Source organism: Melanotaenia boesemani, chromosome 13 (genome assembly GCF_017639745.1).
Source record: "Melanotaenia boesemani isolate fMelBoe1 chromosome 13, fMelBoe1.pri, whole genome shotgun sequence".
In the NCBI taxonomy this organism is placed as follows: Eukaryota; Metazoa; Chordata; class Actinopteri; order Atheriniformes; family Melanotaeniidae; genus Melanotaenia; species Melanotaenia boesemani.
In genome coordinates this window covers 21,043,001-21,063,466 of record NC_055694.1, presented here as the reverse complement: position 1 = coordinate 21,063,466, position 20,466 = coordinate 21,043,001, and the positions used below count along the sequence as shown (strand labels likewise).

At 36.7% G+C, this 20,466-nt stretch overlaps 1 protein-coding gene across 3 annotated transcripts in view; it reads right to left on the bottom strand.

The window, feature by feature from the left end:
- Positions 1 to 475: 475 nt before the first annotated feature.
- Positions 476 to 20,466, bottom strand: part of gnas (GNAS complex locus) — a 28,597-nt gene continuing 8,606 nt past the window's right edge. For all 3 annotated transcript variants that reach the window (XM_042002952.1, XM_042002953.1, XM_042002954.1), the window contains 10 exons: positions 13,882 to 13,936; positions 13,594 to 13,713; positions 9,207 to 9,304; positions 5,560 to 5,614; positions 5,112 to 5,185; positions 4,885 to 4,943; positions 4,667 to 4,787; positions 3,741 to 3,871; positions 2,998 to 3,065; positions 476 to 2,689 (listed from right to left, as the gene is read on the bottom strand). In XM_042002952.1, coding sequence (XP_041858886.1) covers positions 2,543 to 2,689; positions 2,998 to 3,065; positions 3,741 to 3,871; positions 4,667 to 4,787; positions 4,885 to 4,943; positions 5,112 to 5,185; positions 5,560 to 5,614; positions 9,207 to 9,304; positions 13,594 to 13,713; positions 13,882 to 13,936 — 928 coding nt within the window. In that variant the 3' untranslated portion in view covers positions 476 to 2,542. The remainder of the gene's footprint in view (positions 2,690 to 2,997; positions 3,066 to 3,740; positions 3,872 to 4,666; positions 4,788 to 4,884; positions 4,944 to 5,111; positions 5,186 to 5,559; positions 5,615 to 9,206; positions 9,305 to 13,593; positions 13,714 to 13,881; positions 13,937 to 20,466) is intronic.

Below are 20,466 nucleotides of genomic sequence, written 5' to 3'. Positions count from 1 at the left end.
GAAACTTCACTTCCTCTGGCAAAGATTTACAACCCCCTTTCTGACAGATGAAAATTTAGGGATAAGATTGTAAAATGCAATTTATAAGAAAACCTATAAGTGTTTCCTGTGTGTGGGATTGATGTCATGTGTAATGAATTGCTTATAGCTGTCCGCAAACCTGAAATCTTTAGGGAAAAAAAACAAAACAAATCCTTCTTATAGCTAAAAAGTAGACCCAAATTTGATAAATAGATTGAAATAAGATCAGGGGACAAAGATAGGAGAGATGCTAATATGATAAAAGCTTTCTCTTCATAGCAAGGCTTTCCATCCCACCTTATCAGAAAATCTAATTTTTTTACCTTTTCCCCCCTAAGCCCTTTTTCAAAAGAAGGAAGAAAAAGAAAATGATTTCTGAAACAAGCAAGGATTTACATCAGTCACCTCTGTAGCAGATTTTGGCACGAGAAAACAAAAGAAACCTGAACACAACTTCAGTTGAAAGGATTTAAGTTATAGCAATACGCACACTATCAAGTGTACAATTTGTCAAGGTTCATTTGATTCTAATAAAATACTTTTTTTTAAACCCATATACATTTCATATATTTATCTTTTTGGGGTATATGGATCCAAAAATAGACATTTAAATCATAATGAGAGAATGGGAAGGATAAGGGAAGAGAAATAAAACTACAAAAGCTACAAATGGTTGTCCACAATCTTCGGGGAGGAAGAGCGAGGACAGAGGAAAAAGCAAGATAGAGACAAAGAGGAAGGGATAAAGAAAGAAAGGGAAGAAGCAAGGGAGGCAGGGATTTAGGAGGGTATTGGCCAAGCTATACAGCGCAGTATGACACCCACTTTAGCTCATTACACACGTACAGTCGTGATCAAGGCACAGGGATCTTCTAAAAGTTTTTTTTTTTTTCAATAAAGTTGTACAAAATAATACATTTTACAGTCTGTACAAGAATAATAGTTCAGCAGTAAAGTAAAGACAGACATACAAAGGGGTAAGAGGTTGGGGGAAAGATGGAGGAATGATGGGGGAGGAAAGGCAGGGAGCTATGGGCAGGTTGTTCAACCACGAGTACAAATAACAAAAAAAAAAAAAAAACACACACACAAAAAAAAAAACAAAACAATAAAATTCGGTTTGCTGTCATTTTCTTTTTCATAGTCCAGGTTTAAATATTTAATTTTCTCCTTAAACAAACACTGCCAGGAAAGTGCAACTGGAAAGACGGGGAGAGAGGAGGAAGAGGAGAAAGAGGATGTGGGGAAGAAAGAGGAGAGTGAACAAGGGTGTCAAGGGTGGAAAAAAGGAGAGAATGACAGAGTAAAGAAAAAGCGCACAGGGCACAATGGCACAAAGGTCTACACAGACAAAAACAGCTGTGGAGACAATAAAACAAGATGAGAGTTCTCATTAACTTATATGATACTGTACTGAAGAAGGGAACTTTTTGCCCTCCATTTAAATTCCAAAAAAGTTGGCTTTTTTGTTTCATTTTGTTTTTCTTTTTAAATTCAATATATCCTCCTCACATTTTGCTCCACTACCAACAAGGCAGAGTCAGGTGGCAAAACAGTTCTGTGGAGAAGTCGTTGTTTTCCCTGTCTAAGATGTCTGAACTCCAAAGAAATTCACATCAGTCAGGTGTGTCCTGTTTCCAAAGCCCTACCCACCCTGTAGTCTCTGTAACACACTCGTGGTCCGTTTAGTCCGTGGTAATGCAGCTCTTCGGGGCTAGTTGCACAGCCACTTGATCCATTTAATCTCAAAGCCCTTCAGGACAAATTAGTGGGCAGCTGAAGAAGCCCGCCACTTGTCACCAGAAAAGCACCTCCAGATTCCCTCCGGTCATGCTGTCCTTTAAAAAGCAGGTGTGATACGTTTCTGTGCAAGCAGATTGGTTGGATTTAAAGATGTCGTAGTGATAGGAAGGTTTGGTGAACACGGTTCAAGTCAAGTCCTGAGCACAGTGCTTGTGTTTTTTTTCCTTTTCTTTTTTTGTGTGTGTGTGTGTGTGTAAGATACAGTGTTCAGCGGATCTGTTGTGATACATTTATTTTCTTTTTGCAATAATTCAACAGTTATCTCTTTCCCAGTTGCATTGATGTTTTAGCTCTCTTGCTTTTCACCAACAGGGAAAATCCTACAATCGCAACTGCAGGAAACACGGTCCACACTGGGCCGTTCACAGCTCTCAGAAAGGTGAAGGTAATGTGTACAGGGTACGATACATAATGACAAAGGTGACGGAGCTTGGAATATGGCTGAAGGTGGAGATCAGAGTCTCTTTATGATGTAGCCCCTGAAACCCTGTCATCAAAATAGCTCTTTCTGTATCAGGTAGGGAGTTTGCATCAGGGGCAGTTCTGGGTGTGTTTACTGAATATATATGTGTGTGTGTGTGTGTGTGTGTATGTGCGTGTGTGTTGACTGCCTCCTCCTTTTGTCACAGGAGCTCACACATATCAAAATTCAGTGTTTTTTTTTCTTTTTTGAAGTCCGATCTGTTTCAGGTTTTGGGTGGAGACCTTTCCTCTCCCATCACAACAGCTCGTACTGCCGCAGGTGCATCCGCTGGATGATGTCTCGACAGTCGTTAAAGACGCGGCGGATGTTCTCCGTGTCGACGGCGCAGGTGAAGTGGGGGTAACAGTAATGCCTCCCATCCACACTTGCTGTGCTGATCCTCTGCAGAAGGACAAAGAAAAACGCACAATTTTTCACTGAGAATTACCAGCAGCTAAAAGACTCCTTCCTACAACAGCAATCACTTCTCTTTTTCAAAACCTGACACAATTTTCTAAAATCGTAGTAAAATGTGTTGTTTTAGTGTGCTTTCCTCAAAACAACACAGAGACACGCCACAGCAGCTTCCTTAATTCTCAAATACTTGCATTTCTCTCATTACATTTTTCACAATATGTCCTGTTTAACTCAGTTTACACACAGCATACAAATGTTACTAGTTATGCTGTATACAGTTAATATACACTTACCAGGAATTCGTCTCTTATGAAGTATTTTGCCCTTGTAACACGTGGATCTTCTCCAGGCTCTGGTGTTGCTGTCAGGAGACAGAAATGTTACCAATCTTTAATAATAAGAACCTGTCAGGTAAGAACTATGCAAACATGAATGGATCACATAATTTCTAGCTAGCAGATACACATTATGATGTGAGTAAGAAGAGACTTCATTGAGATTAACTATGACATTGAAGTGTTAGTCAAGGATGACCTCTAGTGGCTAGTTTCACTAATTGTGGATCTAATTTTTGGATGGATGACCACTACAAGTTGTTTTTTTGTTTTTGTTTTGTTTTTTTCTGCATGTATTTGCAGAGCTGCTTCATTTCTCAATTTTCCTTCATAAGAATCCTGTAGTTTTATCTGCATTCTAAAAGACTTTTTACACATTATAAGGACACATTTTTATTAAGTTCACTGGAATATATTAGTGAAAAAGAAAAACAAAACAAAACACACACACACACAAAAAAAGAAGAGCATACTGGCATTTTTCCAGACCAGAAACTAATATTTTACTTTTAGGAAAGTCTGAAAAAAAGAAGCCACTTAAAACAAGGCATTGTACAGTTTTTAAGGGCCTTTATATCCTGCTGAGACCTAAAAAGGAACAAAACTTCAACAATAATTTGAGGCAGTTTGGAAACCAAATGTTCAAACCCACTGAATGTATATAACATTTAATTTCATAAGAGATCTAAGTATCTGCTCACCATCATCAGGTGTGAAGTAACGAGCAAATTCAGGGAAGTATTCCTCAATTTTGGATTTCCCTGCCAGCACTTTCTCTGCGAGCAGGTCTTGTTTATTTAGGAACAAGATGACAGAAATGGTCCGCAGCCACCTAAAAATAATAAAGAAAAAAAACAAAACACTGAATACCTCACACACTGAGGTATTAAACTGTGCTTAAAGGTCTGGGAAGGAAAGAGAGGGTCTAAACCAGGGTCAGTAGATGATATCTGTATCAGGAAATGACATTACAAGAGTAAATCATTTCTAGGACACAATAATTATCCCAGCACTGCAAATAAAAAAAAAGTTGTTTTTTTACAGCTGCTTTTACAAGTTAAACTCACAACACAGAGTGAAACAGCTTCTGAACTTTGCTAATCATAAGTAAAAAACTTCAAATGAGTTTAAGATTTTTTTATACTCCTCCTTAAAGTGTTTCCTGTTCTGAAAACTTAACAAGACAGACAAAAATCTACATGCAATTATAATATAATATATATATTTTGTGATCACCACATTTTGTGCATTATGTCTGCTTTCTGGAGAGGACGTGATGCATATTTGGGCACCGCTGCAGAATATTTGTTATTGTGACTATCAATAATATCCACCAAAACATCTGCCGAGAAGTGTATGTGTAACGCTAAGCTGCAGAGAAAGTTCAGACCTAATGCCTTGAATTCACAAGTTAAACATTTTACTTAATTCTACACTAATTCACTGACTTAGCTCAAATCATCAAACCAATTTAATATAACTCCGGTCTGCTTTTACAAAAATCTGATACTCTCCTTTTGTGTGTTGCCATTTTGAACCGTACATTCCATGTGAAACAATTTTAGAAATTCATCATTCTTAACATCTTTGAAGAGCGAGTGAAAACAGACAGGGCATCTTCCTTCACCTGTTGTTCCAGATGTTCTTGAAGAGGTTGAGGGCCTCTTGTAAACGGTTGGTCTGATTGTCCTCTCGGATCACCATGTTGTAACTGCTACTGGCCACAACGAAGATGATAGCCGTTACATCTGAGGAAGAGGAAGAAACAGAATCAAATAAAACATAGGGAGAGAAAATGATGTAAGCTGCATGAAGGGGGAGGAAGCAGAAATTAACACAAGTTACCGTTAAAGCACTGAATCCATTTCCGGCGCTCATCTCTTTGACCACCAACATCGAACATACTGTGTAGGTAAAATAAGAGACATCGGCATTAATTTATGAAACACTGCCATTATGTGGATTAACTGATCATCAGTCGCATCATGTGTTTATATCCTAAGGAACAGTGTTATTTTTCTAAGAAAGTGCCAGATAAGAGGTACATTTATTCCTCTTCTAGTCTTACTTACTGGAAATTTACTTTGTCCACTTGGAATCTTGTTTCAAAGATCCCTGAGGTCAGTACTCTGCACCGAAGCAAATCCTATGAAATTGACATAAAGTCAGAGAAAAGATCTTTAACATAATTTACAGGAATTTTGATGGTTTTTACAGTAAAAACTGGGCCAATTGTTAAGACTGCACAAACGGCTTCTATGTCCCATTTTCAATAACAAGTGATAAAACTGGGGCAAATTAAAAAATTTTTCTTCCACTTTTAAGACTTTTGAGAGGCAGGCTGGAAGCAAAATGAAAATGAAACTAAAAGATTATTCTGTGACAGCCGGGAAAATCAAAATTAACTCAGAAGATTCCCACCCAACAGACTTTCCTGAACTCTCCTATTCATGTCTACACTGTCAAACTTCTATTATTATCCCAACAGCTTAACAGAACATTTTAGCTCAAAATACACACCTGATCCGTTGGAGTGTAATCACTCTGTTTTACAATGTCGATCTTATCTAGAAAACTGAAGACAAGACACAAAACAACAAGGAGAGATAAATCAGTGAAATTAGACACTTGACTTGATCGTGGATTCATACTGTTCGTGTGATACTGTAAAACTTAAATAGTCTGATAGAAAAATAAATAGTCTGAACTCCAAACATGACTGTGCTCTGTACAGAAAAAAAAGCCCTTTTTAACAACTTGTTGCAACACACAGAAGAAAAGGTTCATCAGAAAGTATTAGAAAGTTATAAAGACAAGTGAAAAAGACATGTAACACTGCAGCTAAGATGTAAAACAGTTGTATTTGCAGGATTGTGCAGGAAAGACAGTGTGGCACATCTAACTTTTAACGGTGTATTCTCTACAGAGTAAATACATTTATATGGGAGGGGGGTGGGTGGCATCTGCCATTACTCAAATCTTCTGAGATGATCAAAACACAACAAACTTTGGGACCTAAGTGAAAAACAACCCAAACCAAACTAAACAAAAACTAAACTTTCTTTTTTTTTCAAATCCTGTGTAAATAAACAGAAGTAAGGAGGAGAATGGAGAGACAGAGACAGGATGAAAGTGTAGTGGCGTCAGCCTGAACATTTACAGAGCAAATTTCAAAAATAGCTCCCCAGCACCCTGGCCTGCAGCGCGGTTACCATGGAGACACAACCACAGACACTATTAATAGTATATCAGCTCCCAATCTTGTGCAGCTGGAGTTGCTCCAGAGACAAGACAGATGGATGGAGATGTAGAAACAGAAGACAGAAGAGGAGTGAAAGAAAGCGAGAGCAGGATGAGTTTGTGTTTTTTGTGCTGGATGCATGAGCGACAAAGGGGAGGGGAACACAATTTTGGACTGTACCATCTAAACCGCCTGAGGGAGATAAGGGCCGTTTTTTGTTGTTTTTTTTCCCCCTCCCCATCATAACTCCTAACAGACCAAATTAATTCACAGGCCTAACTTACATGCATGTTGTAGTCACCAAGAGTTATAAAATGGTAGAAAGCATTTGAGGCCTACAGGCTTGTAGTCCAGACCTGCAGAAAGTTATCCTCCTCAAACATCACCCCTCCTCTTTCTCTAAACATCCTCTTATCTGTCGATGACTCAGCCTCGGCCATGTTTGCTCCCAAACACTACAAACTGCTGCTGTTGCATGACTCCTTCACTCTCTTACTGCTTTTTGCCCCAGAAGTGTGAGCTACAGACAACTCTGCAATTAACTATGAGATGGTAACAATAGATCGAAGACACTCTGGTGTGATTAATGTATCAGTTAAATGTCTACATTATAAAATATTTATGATCACTACAGAGGATTTGGTGTTAAATGAGTCTGTGTTGACCCACATTTGTTGAGATTTCTGAATGTTCACATAGAGAAAAAATTCACTACTCACTATGTATGACCACTGAAATGATGAAATAGATCTGTTAATTAGACAAGCATGTAGCTAATGTTGGCGCTGTGCAATGATTCAATATTTGGCAGTTAGCTGAAAGAGACACAGAGGAAAGCAAAGTAAAAAGTTACTCAATAGAGGCCAATTACGTTTTTGAAATTGGTGAATGTAAAGGGTGGCATCCTACAGCTGCCACTAGGTGTTGCTAAAGAGCCAAATCTTTATCACATTCACTTAAATGTTTAATACTTATTTTGCAATATCTCATTCAGACTCAATAGTACTTGATATGATGTGACTATCGAGTTGGTCAGCGTTGAATACTAAACTACACATGTTGACCTTTAACTGTGCAAAGCTAAGTTACAGATGTCTCAGTGAAGACCTGCTAATTAAACCCATTAAAGCTATAAAAGCTACAGTATAGCTTTTAAAAGTTTATGCACGATTATGGTACTCCAACCACACTATAGAGTGACTTTTTTAAAGGTGCCTGGGAAATAAACACAAAAAGACAAAAAAAATCCACCAACTAACAGGAGCAAGATGATCTTGAGAGGAAGAAAATCCTTATTTTTTACTCACTGTGAGGAATAACAATGTAGGGTCAAATGGTTTTTGCTGTTTTGGGTCAGACATGGAGTTGAAATTAGTTTTAATAATCACTAGCTGGCTTCATGTTTGACCCCAGGGTGTCTGTATTGAGTTGCAATTCTTCTTAAATTTGATCTTAGCAGCTGGGCAGTGTTTATATTTTTCTGACCATCTTCCTTGGGGGTAAACTTACTGTTTTCCAGACTTCAGAGTGTAATCTAGACCGCCCTGCCAGAAATTAGGATAAATTCTGCAATACTGACATCTGACAACCAGATGATGGGCATGAATGCAAAACCTGGCCTGTGTATTTTTGTCAAATTTAAATAACCTTACAGATATACAAGTTCTGAATAATGCTAAAAGATTGAAATTGAAAAGTTTCTCTTTAAATTACCTTAAGAAATTCAATATATAATCTCAGGACATTTTTTCTGTGTGTCAATAATGTCACTTTATCAAACTAATAAATAGCCTCCAATCCTTATCAGCCTTTCTGGGTACAGTTGAATAGTAAAAAAAAAAAAGAATAAAATACAAAGGCCATTTATCATCTACCAAACTCTGTTGCCCAACCTTACTGGAAAAAATGGGGTTAAGGAAAGGTGGTAGAAGAAATGTGGAAGGACTTAGGTAAAGACAAGCACACGGACACTAAGCTGCTCAATAAATATTCTGCAGAAAGTGTTTCAGATACTTCATCTATTGAAATTATATCAGATTATTACACAGAGACCATATATCATGTTAGTATGTTAAAATATAAAATTTCAATTTATAACAATTTTTTGCAATTAAACAAAAAGGCACCAAAGTAAAACATGTCACAATCACCCCACTGTCCTCATATTAATCCTCAGCAATCATAGTAAGACTACAGAAACATAACTAATCAGCACTTTACAAATTGTGGCTGTAAGGAATTGTGAGACAGAATTATCTCCTTTCTCTTATAAAGGACACTCCAGTGTTTCTACCTTAAAGCAGATAATAAAGGAAGCATTGGTGATTCTTTCCTTAGAACTAAGAAAATTCAAACAGCTCTTTTCATAGCTGCATTCAACCTTCCTAAGCCAATGAGATTTTTCAAATAAGAGAAAGCTTTGAGGCAAAAGAAATATGTATAAAGAAATAAAATTAAACCAGGTTTCAAGTCTGTCTTATTAACTAGCTTAGAACTATAAAAAGTAAATTTATTTGTGCTCAACTGGTTTCAAAAGTCATTATCATAAAAGGTAATTAATGAAAATGACCATCAGATACACTCCTAAATTCCACCATATGCCACAACCTAGTACATCCTGAAAAATGTGTCATTTCAAAGACAGTTCAGGGAATCTAGAAAATTTTGTGTCATGTTAAACATGAACAAAATCCAGAAATATTAACCAAGTAGCAAACAAACAGCGACTACACATGCAGGAGTTGAAGCCATATAACTGTGATAGAAATGTTCTTTCAGTGAGTTGAGTCACTTCCAATGACAATAAACACTAAACATAAGAAACTTCATATAAATCATCACTTTTGCAAGCCTATTGCATTGCATTAAAAATGGCAAAAGGTGGCTACAAGAAGAATTGGTGTTTAGCAAACAGAAAAGTACTTACTATTGTGCACAGTCAATTAGCTGGTACTCGTTGGATCTTTCGTAGCACGCCCGGACCCCTTCATCCTGCCACAATGTCTTCGCATGATCGTAAAACTCCTAGGGGGGAAAGGATGACAAAGAAGGCCATGACAAAGAAGGTGGGTCTTGTGTTAATAAAATTCTTAGTTTACATAAAGAACTTTTTTATTAACAGTGTCAACTAACATTACATGTAACTGTACAGTGACTCAAAGAAAGGACATGGCCTTACAAGTAGGAGACATGCCGAGTGTTTACTATGCAGTCATGACAGAGATGACAGCCAATCACAAATATGACAAGGCTGTCTGTTGTCAATGATGTGTGTCTGAGGTCACCAGGGGAACAGCATTTTTGTTGACACCACATGCAATATACATTGTGTCTGGTCGATGCCTGTGTACATGTCTGCAAAGGTAAACAGGGGTGAAGCCATGGGGAGATACTTTACTACTCATTGAATAACAAATATATGGCATTAATTAAGCACTTCACTGTGTACTTTATTCTTTATACTAAGTGACCATGTGTCCTTTTCATTAAAAAGAGGTGGAAAATTAGAGAACAACAGCAGTAATAGTCATACTGCACACAAACTACACTAGAATCCTGACAGTAGAAGACACTGCAGGATTCTAACTCTGCCATTTTTATTATCGAATGCTTCATATTAAGCCCATGTTTTAAAATGAATCTTTTTATCTGCTGTTTTTCATACTGGAGAGCAACTGATCGGCTAAATGTTTCTTTTTTTTTTTTAAATTTCATTAGATGTGCCAATGTAATGTCTTCCTAGTTGTTGAGTTGTTGTTGTTAATGATGCAAACATTCCTTAATAGGGAATTATCATTAATAATTAGCACAAGATAAGCCTTTTAACACAGTTTGTCATCTCTTTTGTGTACATGAGTTCACTGGGTCTGTTAGTCACACGTGACTCCCTCCCAGTATGTCTTTTCTGAAAGAGAGAACCTCTGTTCAGTCATCTGGCTTCTCTGATCTTTGCCATCACAGCTGACTGTATTATACTGCTGTTGGACTGCTCATGTCAACAGAAAAAACAGCAGTTTTATCTCACAATGATATACATATTTTCTATAAACAATAAAACCTTCAACTGCCATGTAATGTTATGTAGGAAATAATCCTCTGTTTAATAAAGCATAGTTTGTTAGTTAAGTGTCTACTCCTTACAAAACAAGAAAACCCAAAAGAGATGCGAAGGTCAAACATGTGTTGATTTGAATGTTGTGCCATCTTTTTTTGGTCTTGCTTTTATAGATCTGGCTGTTACTCTCACATAATCTTGCAACATCAAGACTGTGTTTATGGTGTTTGAGATGGTTGCTATCTCCATCTGAACCACTAAACGTCAGTAGAACTTGCACACCTTTAAGACTGAGGCTCAGCATCAAAGATTTTGAAGAATCTTTGCCTGCTTGTTTAATTTTGTTTTACATAAGGGTCTATCACACTGTTTTTACATTAAATAATTTGGACAGAACATAGTGAGAATTATGCAAACTGTAGTAAGTCTTCAAAAATTACAAATGAATTGTAATGAATGGGGAAAAAATTGTATAACTACTAAAAGTCCAATAAAATGGCAATGTAAAATATTTCTATTCTGACATTTTCAGTGGTCTGGGCTAACATTAACATCTCATATTTATAAAGATATTTAAAAGGTTCTGGTAAAAAAAAATCCCCAGTACTGTGGAAACTGGTGTTAACTGCACTGTAACATTCAATGCTGTAGTGAATGAGTTCAGATCAGACCCACACAAGATCAGCGTTAGCCGATTAGCAGCTTTTTACATACTATCTGCAGCACTGTTTCTGCTATAGTCTAATGCTGATACCCTGCCTAAAGTCAATATTCTCATCTAAATAGAGCTTTAATTTTTATACAGGTCACCAATTTGCTGCATTATTGAACAAAGATTAAAAGCAACTTCATTTATTGCAACTGGTTACCATCTTACCCTTTTAACTGCCTGTACTACCATTTGGAAGAGCACATTTTTCAGTAACTCGAATGAATCATAAAAAAATTGTGGAAGTAAATTTAACTGAGGTTTTTCTACCACTTGGGCTGGAAATGTAATGATAAAATAAGCGTTTGTTATCCCATTACTGTTTCAAGCTTTGATTGATTAAGTATGGCCACAACATTATTAGATGTAATCTCAACCATTTAAAAAAAAAACAAAAACAAAAAAAAAACAAAAAAAAAAACAGATTCTTCTTTTTATTATTGTCCCTAGGAAAAATGACAAAGGAAAAAACAAAGTGGAAATGATGTTGCGTCTATGAAGCCTGAGTATACCCCTGCACATGTGCAAAATAACAAAACAAAAGCAGTTTCCAGTGACAGCGCAATTTGTTTTTGCCATTCTGTTTTACAACTTGGAAACTATGTAGCGCTTGCCAAAAACAAGTCAACCCAACAAACAAGTACAGCCAATCAGCCAAAGATGATGAACAGCAACACATAATGGCTTTTCAACAACTGAGTGCAATACACTGTGCAGAAAAGAAAGTCCTGTAAGAACCCACACATCTGATTCCTGTAACAGCAGATGTTGCTTAATGAATTGTTGCTGAGTCGGACTGTTCAGAAACTATATATCACTTTATTATTCATAAATAAATATATAAATCAATGTCATGTGGATTTGGGTTTTATTTAAACATGGCTGACCACCTTATTTTGTTTACCTTTTAATTCATCTTTGTAATCGGCTTTGTCCTCAAATCAAACTTGTTATTTTTTTTTATTGTTCAACATTAATTTTACAAGCCATGCAACCAAAAATACCCAATTAGATAAAGTCCATGGATGGATGGAATATAGCTCTGCCTCATCCACAGGAGAGGACTGCCCTGCTGGAATGTCATGCTGTGGGCCAGCTCTTTCCAGCCCGAGTGTTAGCGTGGCTCATAGAAGTTCAACATTAATCACAATAACCATGCAAATAAAAGTAATGACCAGCAGATGTTAACTATGCAATCATCAATAAAACCCATACTGACCCTTGTTAGGACATCCAGATAGCACTCTGGTGTGTCTTTCACTCTGGTGCTGATGGGTCAGGGTGGACTTGCTATGTTATTTTTTTCATTATTATTACTTGTTGGTGGAACAGTGAGAGAGAAACGACTTCCATTTTGTCCTGTGACTTTCCCACTGTAGGAACTTTTTGAAGTTCCAGTAACCTTTTCAGGAATAAAGCCGCTTTTTCGCGCACTCTGACAGATAGGAACTAGGGATCATGGCCCTCAGTTCCTATAACCACTATAGCTTTTACTTCAACGCAGGGTGTTCAGAGGAACATACATGATGTAGGTGTTTGGTGATTGCTAGCTATGTCCATTTTTAAAAACCACTGTTGCAGCTACGGATGACAGCAGGAGCAACATCATGGACATGGGCAGGGGTGTGCGCACACACGCATTAGCTTAATGACACATACATGATCAATACAAATAAATACTATTACTTTAAAACTTTATTTTCTTTTAAATCCTACTTATTGCTTTTTCCTGCATTTGTCACTTTCATTGTAATTGTCTTTAAATGTTATAACTTTAGCCTTTAGTCCTGTTGTTGCTGTATTTTTTACTCCTTTATCATAATGTTACGTCAGTGTAATGCCCCTTTTCTTGCAGTGTACAATTATTTTTACATCATGTTTTGTTAAAAAAAAAAAGTGTCAGTAAGAGTGTCACACCTTTTCTAACAAGTCCCAACTTCTAATCAGCATCTCAAGCACCAGCATATTTCAGGTCGGACCCATGAGAGCATTGTTTAGTGTGCTTTAATTTGAATGTGAACTCATATTTGGTTACATGGAGGCAGATGCCTCCATGATGACATCAAGAACAGGTAAGACTGAATAAAGTGAAAATTAAATTAAGCTCAGCCCCACAGGTGGCAGTGGATGAAAACTGAGGCTTTGCAGTTTAGTCTCTTGGTGTGGACAATTAGTTAATGGGAACATCCCACTGAGAATACAAAACCCACAAAGACACTACCCATGGGGTCATTAGCAAACCTCTGTGTTGGTAACACAGCCGCTGGTTGGATCAGACAAGATTTCAAACAGATCCTAAATTAAACTTTACCATCTTGGCAACTTTTTAGAGGAAAAAAACTTCAAATCTTTGTTGAAAATGTAATGCTTTCAGAATGCCCTAAAATAAAGTACAGTAGGTTCAAACTGAATTACATGGTCACATGACACCCTCGAGCCACAGGAATTTTGTTTTGTCATCCAAATTTTCTCTATGAGGAATATTTCTGATTGCATGGGTGTGTGTATGTTTGTGTTTGTGCAAATCTCCAGTGAAATCAGGCTACTCACAGATGGAAACTCGAAATCCTTTTGGTTGACAAGGTTGAGGACGTATTCGATCCGGTACTGGTTCTCTGGACATGCCAGCTGCACTGGTGGTGTGAGTGTGTTCATGGCTGTTACGATGGTCTGTCATAACACACAAACCCAAATAAAATACAGCAAAATGCAAAAGGTGAGCATAATTTAAAAAAACTGGAGAAAATACCATGTGCTCTAATATATATAAAAGTCTTTTAAACCTTTAGTTTAAACAGTTCTACAAGCAGCATACAGGCTATGAACATAGACACTTACCTCAATAGCTTCTTTGATATTATTCTTGATGTCTTGAATTTTCTGCTTCTTTTCTCTGGAACAGAAAAACAGATCTCAATATATTATAGGCTAAATACAAAAAAAATTTAAAATAAATAAAAGTAAAATGTATCTACTGTATAATGTATACTTTGACATGTACATTTTTGACATATACATGTCAAAAATTTGTAAAACTAATTCATATTAACTTGAACAAAAACAGTTTAGTTTAACTGGCAAGTACTGGCATATATTAAAAATAACACTATATATATATGTATATATATATGTATATATATATATATATATATATATATATGTATATATATATATGTATATATATATATATATATATATATATATGTATATATATATATATATATATATATATATATAAATAAAGTAAGAAGAGAAAGGGATCCGCGTTCCACTGACAGTGGCCACTGCGTTGAGTTTGTTTTGATCTGGAAGGGTAAATAGACCTTCACTGGCACGCGTGGTGGAGAAATTATGTCTGCTGGGAAAGACAGCTGTGTGTACAAGACATTTGGGACTCTCTGAGACAGAAATGTTTCTGATAAATGCAACCAAGAGCCGGTTTGTCTTCATCTTTTACCTTGAGTCTGTCAGGACAACAGTGCATTGTGTTTACAATAGTTTACATCAGTGTTGACGGGCAAGTTGAACCTCATAGTTCTGTGCTTGTTTCACATTTTAAACAAGAGATGATTCCACACTGTTCTAAATATACACAAAATTAACAAGATAAAATTTCCAAACTTTGCAGCTACATTGCAATTTCTACTGGTTTTCTTATGAATTCATTGAAAGAGGTGGAGTATGAATCCTTTATAACCAAAACCAATAGCAGAGAAATTCTTCTACAACCTCACCCTGGAGAAAATCTTTGATAGCAGTATCTCCCCTAAAAAATATTTGGGGCTGCATGAAAAAAAACAAAAAAAACAAAACACAATGAAAACAAGATATCACAATGTCTTAAACAAACTACATACACATACACCTTGCAGCTAAGTGGCGTGTTACTGCAAATAAACTTACAAGCTTTACAAAACTATACCTAACAGATGTTTAACATTTGGTTTTCAACATTTCTAGCATCATAAAAAATAGCCAGATTTCTTTCCAGCTACTAAGAAAAAACACCTTTGAGGTTATTCTACACTGACGGAGGAAAGAGAAAGAGTGAAAAAAGGTAGTAAAGCAGCTTATTGGGTTAGAAAAGAGATTGAGAAGGCCCAGTTTACGTTTTCAACCTGACAGTCATTATAAATCACATGGTTGTACACTCTCCCGTCTCGAGATCACTTGCCTCCGTGCCTTAGTATTTTCATTTTCCCCCTTTTTGTTCTTTGTTTTGGTGTTTAGCTGTAACATTATCTGACAGTACTCACTCTACAAGTCTTTCCTGCCATCAGCAAACATGTCTTGGAGTCAAGTATCCTCACTGCAGTCATCACATTCATTGATTTTGGCCCAAATTTCTCACATTTGGAATTAACAACCTTCCATCTTTGGTTTTGGACTTATTAAGACTTCTTGGGAAGTTTTTCTTACATGTAAAGTAACCTAAGTTGTCATCAGTGCACTCACAGAGGTGTGATGCCAGAGAGAAGCAGATAAGAGAAACCTATGACATCATAAATTATAACAGTGCAGTTATGATGACTGGTGACTCAAACTGAGCTGTAATTAAGAATGTACACATAAATTAGGTGCACTTTTTGACTGATTGGGCTACTGATTTGCTGCATTTTTACCTTTAGATATATCTTTTCTTTTTTGTGGGCAGTGGGGGGTTTGTTCGCTAATTATGAGTGATGATTTAATGTTTGCTAATATAGATTTTGTTAGCAGCTCTTATTATTTTAACCCATTGGCTCATATGAACACAGTTATAATAAATGTGTCTAATGTGGATGATATAATGGATTTGTTTAAATTGGATTATAATTGGACTACAGTGACGTGGATTGAACTGGACTGTTATTTTTAAAATTGCCTTGAGATGATTGTGCTATAAATTCATGCTATAAACTTTGTTAAATTAATATTAACCTAACTGACATGAGAACAAACCAATTTGTCCAAGCTGGTCATCTAAGTGGTTAAAAGTGTCTTTTTCCACTTGAGATTGCGTAGTAAGATTAAGCCCTACATGCCAAGAAGTGACCTTGAGAAAGCCATTCATTTGATGATTATGTCCCAGTTGGAGTACATGAATTCCCTGCTATGAGATCTTGGCCAGTTGTCTCTTCCTCAACTCCAACGCGATCACATGAAACCCGTCCTTGCTGATTCACACTGGGTACCTGTCAGTTTTAGGATCCAGTTCAACATTTTATTATGTGTTTTTTTAAAGCATTAAATGGCCTGTTTATATTTTTCTGAGTTAGTTAATCAACACATTCCAGTCAGAGCTCGGAGGTCTTCCACCGAGCTGCTCCTGGACGTTTCCCATTCCAGACTCATTTCCAGAGGTGACAGGTCTTTCTCAGTGTCTGCCTCCAAACTGTGGAACGGTCTGCCTCTACACATTAGAGCTGTCAGTCTCCTTCTGTCTTTAAGGCCTTGCTAAAAACACACTTCTTTGCAGTAGCCTTTAAACATAGTTGAGCTTGACTTTCTTGTTGTTGTTTAATGGTTTTATGGTTACCATTGTTTTGTTGTTTTTATTGTTTTACTATTAGTGTTTGAGCAACCAAGGTCGTCCTAAGTGAGCTTAATAAAATAAACTTGAACACTTAAATATATTAGTCAAATTTGTTTTTTTGGGATGCAAGTTAAAACTTATTATTGTTTGTTTTTTGGTTGGGTTTCTTCTTTTAAGAAATAACTTAGTCAAAATTATGTAGTTGAAAATAAAATAAATAAATAACACCATAACAGTATCGTCTCAGTCAGCTCATTTTCAATTTTATGGACGTCATGTATTCCTTAAATTGAAATTTTTGATTTACAAGAGTTTTTTTCTCAAAAATGAGGGAAAAAAATTATAAAAGGCCATCACTGTCTCAACTTTGACCATTTCAAAGCTCCTGTGGTGAGACTGGAAGTTAACTGTCTTGCCCATAAACAGTTCAATCATCACAGTTAAAATGAAATGTAGAATTGAATCTTTCTTTCTTTCATCTTCCCAAATCTGACCAACAGTAGAAACCACCAGTCTTCTGGTCACAGGGCAATTACGCTGAATTTACCACACTTCTCAATCCATTCACCCAAAAATCTTTTATCACAGACATCAATGAACCCTTTATGTCTTAGATCAGTGCATTAATGTCCTGCTTAAGGCTGGGGATCTTATAAATATTACAATGCTTTCCATGTGAAGCCTCACAAGCAACTAACATATGCCACTGTTTTAGAGTTTGGTTTTAGCGTAACTTCAATGAAAAAAAATATAAATAAATATAAATAAATAAATAAATAAATAAAATCAGTGTAGCCCATCTGACCACACAAACTTGTATGTAACAACTAAATTATATGGAGGTGTTCCAGTTTATAGATGGGTTTCTGTGCACCTTCATCACAGAGGTGCAGGGACAGTTGGGGGGCAAAAAGCAATGCTTAACCTGGATTGTTTGGCAGAGCCAAGCTCCTAAAAAGAGATGACAAGATAGTTAACCAAGCTCCTAAAAAGAGATGACAAGATAGTTAACCAAGCTCCCAAAGAGATGGATGGCATTTGTATTTGCTAAGAACAGAAGATGATTGTGGATCCAAGCTTACACACAAGACTAATGGAGAAAAACCTTCACACTTCCAAATGAAGAGGCATAAATGGTCGATCTACGGATTTATTTAATTCAGATCAGATCATTTAATCGGTGGTGTTTTTGTTTTCTTCAGCAGGGAAACATCTAAAACCTGCAGGACTGCGGCCTTTGGGAACTGATGCTGGATGCATCTGCTCCAACAATTCTCTTGCACACAAATTTTTTTTTTTGTAAAAACACTAAATGACATTTCCATAATATTAAAAAAAATATGAATATTATGAATAAAAATATGACATCATATTCTGAGACGGTGTCTGGAAATGAGCTTGGACTGCACAGTTTATACCAACAAATCCATCACCATGAACTGCTCAACGCATCACTTCACATGGTATAGTGAAAATAAATAAAGTTCAATTAAATATTATGTTCCTGACACTATTCCTGACAAGATTTGTCTTTATTATAAAAAAAAACCTTATTTCACCAGGTTAAAAAAAGATTAAATAATAAAAAAAAAGTTAAGTTGTCATAAATATTATTACACATTGAGCCCAGAAACATTACCACCATTCTGCCAATAAAATCAAATAGAATGCTAGCTATCAGTTAAAAAAAAAAAGGTAAAACTACTCAGAAATATTACCAGCATACATTTTCCAGAGGGCTATAAAAAATCTGAACCCTGAAACTGAGTTTTATGATTAGTTTTTTTTATTAGTGAGCCAGCAAGACTTGACAAATGCTAAAAATTTCTGTTTATCAAGGAAGTTGATCACAATCCTATCACTGTCGACTGTGGTTTTGTCCCCGTTTGAGTGTGGATCCAGTAATGTTTGATTGCAGGACATGTCTATTGCACGTAAGGAAACAGAGCAGCCATGAATAATTCAGATCTGATGGCAATTGATGATCCTGCATTTGTCTACCACCATTTAAGCACACACAGCTGGGAATGTCCCATTGCTCAATAGGTGACCAAAATTGGTCCATTTTCTGCTAGACTGTGACCAGGCTTTCAGAAATCTGACTTTTTTGCTGGTCAACAGAACAAATCATGTGTATAACAGCTCAGCCACACGCTCCCACTCTGCACTCACACTGGCACAGCACTTCTTTAGTACGCAGTGTCCGAAATTAACTTTTTGATCCACCGGCCAAACATATTTTTTACTGGCCAAATTACACACACAACTCTACGCACATGTTATTTTCTATAACACTATGTTGTGTCGTATCCAAACTGAAAGTGGAAGTCACATTAAACAAAGGCAACAAGAAAAATGGTTTTATTTGATAAAGTGTTAATGTCTGAATTCATTAACTAAAACCTAATCAGTCTCCTCCTTCTCTACTCTTCGTGCTTTTACACAGTCCGTGAAGTCTGGCCTCATGCTCTTAACAGTCCTTGTGCCACAGCATTACAGCCTTGGTGGGATCATACTCCCTGATATTTGCTTTTTTTTTTATCGTTTAAAAAATAAACTGAACAAAAATTGATAATAAATAAATTTAAAGCTTTCTAATCTGATTCATGACAAATCAGTAATATTGAATATAAATAGCTTATCAATAATCATAAATTTTTTTTTTGTGGGGCGGCTGTAGTTAAGGAGGAAGAGCAGTCGTCTTTCGACCGGAAGGTAGGCGGATCGATTTCCAGGCTTCCACTGACTACATGCCGAAGTGTCCTTGGGCAAGACACTTAACCCCAAGTTGCCTCCCGATGTGCCTATCGGGGTGTGAATGTGTGTGTGAATGGGTGAATGTGATAAGTAATGTAAAGCGCTTTGAGTGGTCAAACTGGCTGGAAAAGCGCTATATAAGTACAAGTCCATTTACCATTTTCCAAAATACAATAATAATAAGTATCATTATAATTATATTGATAAGTTAATCGGTTGACAGCTGTTCGTAGTCTCGCGGAGTCACGTCACACCTGTTATGCAGCTGTCGTCACCCTTCAGGTTGAAAACAGCTAAGCTTAGCTAACAGGCTAACATCACATCCAACAGAGTGCTGCTATGCTGACAGCGCGGCACGTGCAGGTGTGTTACCGCCTACAGTCGGCGCGTGGGAAGCGAGTGGAACCGGGCCGTGAAGCAGACAGAAGGCGCTGTTATATCCAAACCATCACTTTTCACTGAACTTTCTGGTTGGGGCTGTAAGCCCTGCTGATTTATCCTCCAGTCCCAGTTTGTGAATGTGCGCGTCGTTCATACATGCAGACAGCAGAGGAACATAAAGAAGAAATCCACCTAAAGGAAGACTGAAAAATATGACTAATTTGGTACAAACATTTACTCTGACATTTACTCGCCAAACAAAAATTTACTCGGATTTGGTGCCTGGTGAGTGTTAATTTTGGGCGCTGTTAGTACGTAGAATTCAATGGACACATGTCTAGTTTTCTAATCAGTTAACTGCATCACTGAATTTATAAAGTTGGACCACTGAATCTAGATATTGTGGTTGAGAATCAGATTACTCCTGCATGTGCATGTTCAATGGAAAGCAAACTGGCATAGGGGTTCTGTACATGCTCAACAGTTCCTAAACGCAACCCGTACTTTTTTATTTACCACATACTTTTACCAGAACTATACTAGGTTTTTTTATACCTGGTGCGGTTCTGGAGAAAATACTCAAGTTTTTCATAGTCAATATTTTAACATTATCGGTTACATTTCAAATTGAATAAATTATTAGGAAAATAAAAGTCTGAAATAGCATAAGAATTTGCAGCTAATACATTTCTACACAGACTCTATTAAACACAAACACACATATAAGTGTTGTGAAGTCATGCACTGGGTCATATGCTCTAGTCTGCTTT